Here is a 10,485-nt window from a genome sequence, read left to right as displayed (position 1 = left end):
ATTTGAACGAATCTCTGGACTAAGGTAACTATTCTTAGACAGTTTAGTGGGCATAGTTTCCAGATTGGCTTCAGTAGCCATGGTTAACCTATGTTTCCCCATTGCATTGCTTCAAAATACTGCACCGATTCTTGGTGAACGCAAAGTGGTTTGGAAGTATGTATTCTTACAGCAAGTCCATACTCCTACCTGGTCTTCTAATGGTGGTGTTTGTTCTTTGTCGTTAATTGCTTGAATCTGGTAATTTTGCAAGAGGATATTGAGCTTGATTCAGTCTTTGACCTTTTCTTAGCTCCAGTAGTTCTCCTTTCTCCTCTTTTTTTTTTGATAGTTAATGGTTTCATTGTGTGTTTTATCTATTAATTCTATGTATTTTAATTTACTCCTACTTGGCCCATATTTTACAATTTATTTAGCATCTACCTGGCAAAAATAAAATTTGAATAAAAATTTAAAATATAATTAGGACATTCAGCTTTACTTATTTTGTGTTAATGTCTTGAGAAGAGTAATGCAAGATCCATCTTTATTTTCTCCTTTGAATTATTTTCAGGAATGCCCTTTCTCAGCATGCAGAAGTATGTGAACTCACAGTAGGTGATAAAAATTGTTCTACAAGGATGATGGATAAAGTTACCTTTGAAGAAAGTAGTGCTATGGCAGGAAGTGAAAACAAGAGTGCACTTCTCTTTAAGGAAGACTTTGGCCTGACTTCAATTGAGAAAGAATCTGGAATATTGCAATGTCCTGTGTGCCTCTACTACACCAAGCACAAAAGCAGAATGGTCAATCACATTCTGGAGCACAAAAGTAAAGTTTTCAATTTAAGTATTTAACGAGTAAAGTTTTCAATTTAAGTATTTAACCATGTATGACTAAGCTTTGCAGAGCACTGTCTGTGTTGGGAATTTAAACTTCATGGACAGCAGATGTGTTTAACTAGATAATATTTTAGTCTTCAAGGAACACGGCTATGCCTCAGCAGAATAACGGTGTGCATAATACAATATAACACTTCTGTTCTTGTACAGCAGCACATCATTCGACTTGCCGTCAAGACTGCGATATCTACTAGTGTTAATAAATTTACTGAATCTGCTTAAATTAATGTATTGAATTTAATAGTATATTTTTACTCAGCACCTAGAAGTTGCCCTGCAAGCCACTCACCATTATAACGTGGAAATATATCGCCGTTCCTTCACTGCCGCTGGGTCAAAATCCTGGAGCTCCCTTCCTAACAGCACTGTGGGTGTACCTACATCACATGGACTGCAGCCCTTCAATAAGGCAGCTCAGCACCGCCACCTCAAGGGCAACTAGGGATGGGCAATAAATGCTGGCCCAGCTAACAAAGCCCATATCCTGTGAATGAATGAAAAAAAACATAGATATGCACAAATGCAACCTAATTTTATTACTATGAATACTCAGAAGTTCCCAGTAGAATGAAACCATCACATTTGGGGTGTTCCATTCCTGTGGTTCTGATGTATTTTGGCAGCCTTTTCTGATTCACTAGAATGAGACTGATGCTAGAAGTTTAAAAGATTCCCATTTGAAGTTATGGTTCAGGGACATTGTTAAAAGTTTAAATATCTGCCTTGCATCTTAGTGCTTATTAGGTGCACAGCAAAAGCAAAACCTGTTTAACTAGTGTCCCGATTACAATGTGGATCTAAAATTGAGAGCATAAACATCTTGAAGCAGAAGTGCAAAAATAATTATTTGTGTTCATGGTTAATCTGCCTCTTACACACCCATATTTAAAAGTAATTTATTTGAATCACAATTTAACGGGAGGCATCTGTAGATAATTTGATGTCACTAGTTAAATTGCAAGACAAAGGCAGCCTAGCAATAGACCTTTGTGTATAGTTTTTAGACAATGGTGTTGACATAATGCACATGGTAGATTGGTAAAGTTTCCATTAATATTGTCACTGGGCTTCGCCATAGCAGGAACTCTGCAATGAAAAAATCTGTTCTTGCGCTGACTTGAAGGAATTGGGGAAGGGAGAAGAAATGAAATACATGTATACACCTTTTGGATATTGTTATTCCCTTCACTATTTTTTAATGATTTTAAAACTGCTTAGTCGAAGTACAGTAGAATTAGGCATTTTCTGTAGAATTGCTTTGGCAATGGTAGTCCATAACTTGTTGAACAAGATGTGCCAACATCAAACCAAGAAACAGAAGGACCAGGAGACCTCAACAAATAAATGGATATTTCTGTTTTTATCGCATATCAGGTAACTATCATTCCTTCTAGTATTAAAAAAAATGTAATCTCTAACATTTGCCTATACTTGGGTCTTCAGATGGACAGATGGCTTATGTGGAAGACTGTCAACTTGGACTGATGCGTTTCTTTCCTGGGAAAGTATTCTGTTGTGATTGGTGTACATTCGTTACACTTAGTCAGGACATCCTAATACATCACATGGACACTCATAGCCCAGTGAAACCGTACAAGTGTCGCCTCTGCTTCTTTGAAGCTAGACTGCAAACAGAGCTGGAGACTCACCTACAGGAGCAGCACAAGGTACTTTCCAGTGTATGAGGCGGAGATGTTTTGCACATGCAAAATATGATACTTTACAAGTGACTTATGCCTGGTGTTAGCAGCATTTGCTCATAAACGTATTTACTTGACATCCATTGTTAGTTCTGTTTGTTGTATTTGTGTGAGAATAATGTTAAGCAGAATTTTCTGCTCCCGCCAGCAGAAGAATCATGGTAGGCGGGGGCAGTAAATTTGGCATGATGGCAAAAGTCAGTTTCTCGCCAGCAGGAAATTAGTTTGGAATTTTGTTCTCCCAATTTTGCAGCTTAAATGTGGCTCAGGTTTCCTGGCGACCTGTGTCGGGGAGCACATTTGCATCCATGAATGCACATTAGAAGGTCACCTCAGTGGTATTACGTTCCCCCTCCAATTTAAATGGCCCACCAGCAGATTATTAGAACGGGCTGTTTCCTGATTGTATGTAAGTGGTATGTACCTGGCAAGTTTCACTTCTTCAACTACTTTGAGGTGTATAGATGCTACTTTCGCCTACTTTAAGAGTGTCGCTGTGAGATTTCAGGTGCTTGTATCACAAGCCAATGGCGGACAGGGGCAGCAGGCTTATGGGAGAATGAGTTGGGGGAGTATCTGGGGATGGTGGGGGCAGTCAATGGTGTCAGCAGTGGGGCCCTGAGGGGGAACTCAGAATGCTGGTGGTAGGAGGGAACAGTCACAGTGAGAGGGGGGAGTGGAATGCGGTACGGTGGCAGCTTCAGAGTGAGAATTTGGTAGGCGAAGATTTCATCGGGTGGTTCACAGTGGGGAGCAAGACAGGTGGCCCAGATATCGAGAGAGGGCAGGGCCAGGGTGGGCATAGGGATTGTTATAGGGCCCGAGGAAAATGATGGGGAGGTTCAAGGATGACAGAGGGTAGAGAATGATGATATTGGGTCTATGGTGATAGGGGGGGAAGTTGGTGGGTGATGGGGGAGGGTAGAAGGTGGTGGAATGTGTCTGAAAGGTTATGTGTGCCATTTTCTCAAAGCTGTTCCTGACAACACAGTTGCTCTGTATGTATGAATCCTCAAAGTCAGAGGATGATCTTTTCTGGTGGGAGGAGTTCAAGGTCAGCACAAGTGACCAACTAAAGGGGCACCCTAATAATTATGAGGCAACTGGATGCCAAAGATTCTCACTTGTGTTCTCTCTATGGTGAAGGTGGCATTACAGCAGGTATGTTGCTGACTCATGGGTCTCTTAACACCAAGATCCCAGCAAGGTGTGGAGCTGCAATTCATTCTGTGGCACTTGTCATCGGCTGCAGTCAGAGGCAAGGAGGGAGGGAGGTGGATGCCTCCAAGGGACACAGCTGGTGGACAGCAGCCAACTCCCGACTCCAAACCTCCATCCTCCCAGGTGAATGGTCACGGTTGACAAGGGATCATATAGTTAGTCTTCTATATTGTCGTGGCAATGGTGTCTCTGTAGAGTTTCGAGGGTGGTGGAGACGAGCGGAAAGGTGTCCACATGAGTACATGGCTTTCTTCACCCTGGTCAAAAAACAATGTCTCCATACGTATTCATCTCTGGTCCTCCAGGATGTCCTTTACCTGGAAGGGGTGGAGTGGAGATGCCATATCTAGATAGAGGCCAGGTGAAGGGCTTAGCACTTGCCTGCTGCCTTTTGAGATGGAGGGAAACCTGTAAAGGGCATGCAGACTAATTTTATCACTTCAATTTGTTCACACATCCACTGAGGCATTGATGCTGCAGACAACCCTGCCTTGGTGATTACTCTCATCTAGATGAGAAAGTGGAGGGCCTGTTGCCAGTTGGCACAGGGCCATGGGGAGCAAGGGCCTGAGCAGCAAAATGCAGTGGGGCCTTTATAAGATCAAGAGGCGGGTGAACATAGAACACTGCAACAGTGAGCATTGGCCCGTCCACGGTTGTATCACCGGCGGTGCTGTTAGCTAGAGATGAACAAAAATCGATGCCAGAGGTGCCCTTATATATCTCGGGAGGTGGTTGTTCACATCTGCGAGCTTCTCTAGTATGAGCTGCGGCTGCAAGGACTCTGGGGACCTTTGACCCCGTGAGATAAGGGCAGGGTGGGCCAGTTCCTGTCTGTCCTGCAACAACATTTGTCGAGCTCCTTGCTGATGCATAATTAATGAGCTGAGAAGTGGAAGATAGCATGAGCTCACCCACCCTGCCTCCCAGTGGGAATTATGCTGACTTTCCTGCCCATTACTGCACTTAGTCTCCAGAACGGAAAATTCTGCCCATTGTATTTAAATGCAATTCAGTAAGAATGCACTTTAATATTCTCCACTCTATCACTGTGCCATCATTTTACAAGAAGTGCCGCGTTGCTAATTTGAAAATGCTGTTGAGAGGAGTAAATATTAATTCTATTTTAACAATTTCTTTAATAAAAACCTGCAGTCACTGCTCACTTCACAAGAACTGGGATGTAATGCTAGTACAAAGCTGTTGTATACACTGGAAAAGCACATGGCCAATTCAATACCATTGTGTTAAGGGAATACTATCTTCCCTGGAATTCCCCTCAATTTGGAGCACTCTACTCACTTCTATCTAGAAGTTGAGCTACAACCTAAGAATGAAAGCACAGGAAAAATACCTAATCTTCATTTTTTATTTTTAACCATGAGCAGCACCAATTTAGATAATCTGCTATTGTATAATTTGCAAAAATGTTTTAAAAATGTAACCACTCATAGGGTATAGGAATAGGATTGGATCATTTAGGAATAGGAGTGGATCATTTAGACTATTGAGCCTGCTCTGCTGTTCAGTGAGTTCAGCTGAGCTGTGACCTAACTCCATCTACCTACCTTTGGCCCACATCCCTTAATACCTTTGAACAAAAATCTACCAGTCTCAGTTTTAAAACTGACAATTGATCTAGCATTAACTGTTGTGGAAGAGAGTTCCAAACCTCTTTTGTGTAACGAAGTGTTTCCTAAATTCACTCCTGAAAGGTCTGGGTCTAATTTTAGACCAGTGTTACGGACATGGGAGAAAAACAGACTGAAACTTCCTAATTTTTCTACCCTTCTGTCCATAATCAGTGTGGCTTAACTTCCGTTGGTGTGTGGTCAGTTTTTACAAAGTCACTTGCAGTGGACTTTCAAGGATTTTTCAACCAGGAATATTATTTATTCTCTCATACCTTTTCCAGAAAGGTTTATAGCTACTTCTCACACACCATATACACACAAGAAAGATAGAGTAATAGAAAGGAGTTTCACTTCCATGAATATTAAAACCAAGCAGAATAGTTAACAGTTCACGTGTTTGTAAGAGCCTAGTGAGAGCGCTTTTCCACTTGGGAGCTGAAGTTCAGACAAGTCCAGATAGCTGAAGACACAATTTTGTGGAGTTTCATCAGAATGAGTAGACAGCCTTGATAATACTTGTAGCCAGAGAACCAGTTTTCCTTTTCTAGGCAAACTTGGGACCTTTCAGAAACAGGCTTTCAAGACGCTTTAAAACTTTAAGCCTTGTGGCTTGGTAGAAGGCTAGATGTTATAATCTGATTTCAGCAGTGATGTTCCTTCTGATGTCACTCCTGGATTCCCCAGTCTGCTGTCTGCTGCAAAAAGCAAGCAGGACTTGTGATAAAAGGCTTTCCAAAAAAAAAAAATCAGTTTTGTCATGTGACAACTGGCCATTGATATACAAAGTAAAACAATTGATAGTCTATTCATGTAAATGAAGGAGTTTCCACCTCCTATGGTCAAAACCCATTGACGTACATTAGAGGCAGATGGGGGTTCTAAGTATTTGCCTTCTGCATAATCAGTTTGGTTAGTTCTCCTTTGTTACCAATAGTCCTGAAGACAAAGTCTGAGGCCTTATTGTCTTTGCCATTTTGGGTTAAGTCCTGACAAAGGCAGGTGCGACATTCCACAGGATGTGATCTAGGTATGTTCATTGTAAACACCTTTTAGAAGCTTCCAGCAGCTTGGCCAACTTGCAGTTCCAAAAGTCAGGTGACCTGTGGTAGCCATCTTAAAGATCAGCAGTGTCCTTTGTTAAAACAGACAAACAAGTTTTTAAAAATTTGTAATGTTGTCATGTCTGCTCAGCATGACACCATTCCTAGACACTCTAACCAGCCGAAATAGTTTTTCTCTATCTATCTTATCTGTTCCCCTTAGGTTGAAAACTTCAATCAAATCATTCCTTAATGTTCTAAATCCAGGGAATGCAATCCTAGTTTATTAACAAAAGCAAAATACTGTAGATGCTGAAAATCTGAAACAAAAACAGAAAATGCTGGAAATACTCAGCAGGTCTGGCAGCATCTGTAGAGAGAGAAATAGAGTCAATGTTTCAGGTCAAGGACCTTACAAAATTTCCTTGACTAAAATGTAACACTTTCTTTCTCAACAGATGTGGCTGAACCTTCTGAATATTTCCAACAGTTTCTGTTTTTACCTAGTTTGTTTAACCTCTTCTCTCCTCATAATTTAACCCAGGTATTATTCTAGAATATGTATGCTGTACTTCTCCCTTAGGAAGAAATAGATGTTGTGACCAGAACAACTCCCAGTGTGGCCTAACCAGGAAGTTGTATAGCTGAAGCATGACTTTTGTCCCTATGTATTCTAACCCTTGAGATACAACGATCAACATGGCAGTAACCTTTTTGATTATATTCTGCACCTGTTCATGATATTTTATGACCCATGTACCTAGACAGTCATTGTTTCTAGCTTTTCACCAATTAGAAAGTATCCTGTTCTATTCTTTTTAGATCCAAAGTGGATAACCACACACTTGACTACATTGAAATCTATCTGCCATTCTATTTATCTATCTGTTCATTTAATCTATCAATATCTATTTGTAATTTTACACTTCCATCTACACTGCTTACAAAGCAACCTATCTATTGTCATTGACAAGTTTGGATATGTGTCTTTCTTCTAGTTTAGATATTTCAGTATATTTGAACTTGTTATATTTTTCTGTAGATTCTTCTTCAATATCAACTTTGTGATGGTGTATTAAAGTGCTATGAATTCCAGTCTCACTATTATCTTCGAGGCTTTCATGAGAAAGTTCTATTCAAACATTACCACTTGGCTATGTATGATGAAATACCTTGTTTAGTGCATCTCGTTTCTGGGCTGCTAGGTTTTTATGGGTACTTGGAGCCAAAGCTTAGAACAAGCCTGTGATTTGTGGCCATCTTGATGACTCAATGAAGTCAAACTTTATTGCTTTATTGAGTTTTAAATCAATGTTTTGGAATTAATTGTTAACCAGTTGTAGCCACCATTTTACTTAAATAGTTTTTCAATCGAGAATGAGTGGTGGGATATGAAGACACACAGAAGAATATGTAATTTATGCAAGACAACATTAAAAGTCTAAAACAGAGAATACGAAAGAAAATCTGTAGATCACAAGTAAAGTTTGTAGATCATTCACATTATTAGTTTATTAGCTTTTTTGATATTGGAGTGCAGGAACTAAAATACATGAAGTTAGTCCAAGAACTCTGAGTTTATAAGTAATGAACAGTATATTACCATGCTTGTGATTTATTTTAACATACTTTTGACACATGATGATGAAGCTATCATTGTTTTGATTAAAATCTGATTTTATAAAAGCTCTTCCATTCATTAGTTCCCCCCAAAATCAAGACTAAAATTCATTATTAGTGAGTGTAGTTTCAAGCCTGTCCACATGAAATGTGTTTTATTTTCAAAGCCAACTGAACTGACTGTTTCTATTTCATTGAAAATAGTTGGAATACTTGCACTTTAAAAACAAGTATTACCTTATCTATTTTAAATGAATTATTGACTTACAAATTTATTCATTAACCTAATTTTTAATAACTCAAGATTCCTATTTATGATGATGAACAAGTTAAATATGATGGATACTTATTCTAACATTTGCTTGAATTTTTATTAAACTCTTTTTTACAATGTACACGAACCTGTCCTGTACTCAAATCCTCTTGCAGTGAAGGTATGTTGGCCTTCATTGCGAGAGGACTTGAGTACAGGAGCAAGGATGTCTTTTTTACTGCAGCTGTATAGGGGCTTGGTGAGACCGCACCTGGAGTATTGTGTGCAGTTTTGGTCTCCTTACCTAAGAAAGGATATACTTGCTATTGAGGGAATGCAGCGAAGGTTGACCAGACTGATTCCTGGGATGGCAGGATTGTCATATGAGGAGAGATTGGGCCGACTAGGCCTGTATTCACTGGAGTTTAGAAGGATGAGAGGGGTTCTCATTGAAACGTATAAAATCCTGACAGGCTGGACAGACTGGATGCAGGGAAGTTGTTTCCCCTGGTTGGGAGGTGGGGGGGTGTCTAGAACAAGGGGCTACAGTCTTGAGATACGGGGTAGACCATTTAGGACTGAGATGAGGAGAAACTTCTTCGTTTAGTGGGTGATGAACCTGCGGAATTCTCTACCACAGAAGGTTGTGGAGGCCAAGTCACTGAATATATTTAAGACTCTAAAGACATCAAGGGGTATGGGGAGAGCACGGGAGCATGGTGTTGAAATAGAGGATCAGCCATGATCATATTGAATGGCGGAGCAGGCTCGAAGGGCTGAATGACCTCTACTGCTCCTATTTTCTATGTTTCAATGTGATTTGATTAATCTGTGAATCATCTGTTCCTTTGCGATAGACATGATAATGTATTTGTGCTTATTAAATAGGTGAAATGCAACTTTGATCTGGTTGGTGAGGTTAACCTAAATGAAGCAGACCTAAGTATTGAAATTGAAGAGTTCCAAAGGAAGAGATTCAAGAAAAGCCATGGTGAAAAGAAAAGTGAGCACTACTTATATCTTACTGAAAAAAAATATTGGGATGTTTGATTCTTGTTTTTGTTGTAGTGAAATTGACTGTTTAGCATGTGCATTAATAGATTAAGCCACTTGATCCAATTCCAAAGAATCGTTGTGGCATATAGTATGTACACATCAGGGGATTGTAGCATGCAATATTTGCTCTAACTGGCAGACAAAAATCTTCATCTGCATGTACTTCCTGTCCTCAGAACCTTGCTTCTTGTCTTGATTTTTTTGTCCAAACTTTGTATCGCCTTTTTCAATTATAAATTCCTATGTCCATATTTATAATGAAAACTATTCATATAAACCTGCTTCTGTTACGCAACTCCTAGCTCCTTAACTTGTACTGTAGTGATACCACTATGTTGTAACCAACTATTTTTCTGTTTTCCAAATTGTCATGAGTTTTGCTGTACAGCATAAAGTTTTACATAAAAATAAGAAAATAATGCATGACTTCAAAATAGAGAATGTATTTTATCTGTATAACCCATATCTGTATACTGTGATCCAATTATCCTCGCCCTCTAATGTCACTAGGTTTGAATGAACTTGATGTTGATTACCTGTGTTCAAAGCAATGGTAATTGACAAGTTATTACTAAAAGCTGGTGTATGTGTACATTCACCATCACCACAATTTTTATTCATTCCTTTGTCAATGTTTAACATTGATCCTGACTATGCAAGCATTTAGAAAAAAGAATCCTGTATGTAAAGAGTTGTCTGATGTCTTTGCAGGCATTGGTCAATAAGTAGGTGATGGTTTGAAGTGAAGAGTTCTGAAGTCCCTTGCCCAGTGCAGTGAGCATCTTGTATATTGCATTCACCAACAGATCATGGGTACTTTACTAGTAGTATGTCATAAAATGATAGATTTGCCCCATGGGTGTAATTTAATGATGAATATAGAAATACAGATTCTTAAAATGCTCTTGATATCTGCAATATCTCAGAATTATCTTCCATCCAATGTGGGCAGGTTTGTATAGAGTAACCAAAGTCTTTTGAAATGGAAAACAGTCTTATCTGAGCATCCTGTATATTCAGGACTTGTGGCAGAAATAATTACTTCTGTATCTTTCATCATTTTAGGAAGATGAACACCAC

The 10,485-nt window shown here is 39.5% G+C and overlaps 1 protein-coding gene across 1 annotated transcript; it reads left to right on the top strand.

Annotated features, from left to right (window-relative positions):
* The first annotated feature begins 698 nt into the window (after nucleotides 1–698).
* On the top strand, nucleotides 699–9,978 carry LOC144689211 (zinc finger protein 462-like). The gene is made up of 3 exons (XM_078556324.1): nucleotides 699–810; nucleotides 2,325–2,548; nucleotides 9,238–9,978. Exons 1-3 carry the CDS (start codon nucleotides 783–785, stop codon nucleotides 9,397–9,399), a joined length of 414 nt encoding a protein of 137 aa, XP_078412450.1. The 5' UTR covers nucleotides 699–782; the 3' UTR covers nucleotides 9,400–9,978.
* Nucleotides 9,979–10,485: the final 507 nt, after the last annotated feature.

The sequence above is a fragment of the Cetorhinus maximus genome, chromosome 13, assembly GCF_964194155.1.
Source record: "Cetorhinus maximus chromosome 13, sCetMax3.hap1.1, whole genome shotgun sequence".
Lineage (NCBI taxonomy): Eukaryota > Metazoa > Chordata > Chondrichthyes > Lamniformes > Cetorhinidae > Cetorhinus > Cetorhinus maximus.
This window is presented reverse-complemented; position numbering and strand designations above follow the sequence as displayed.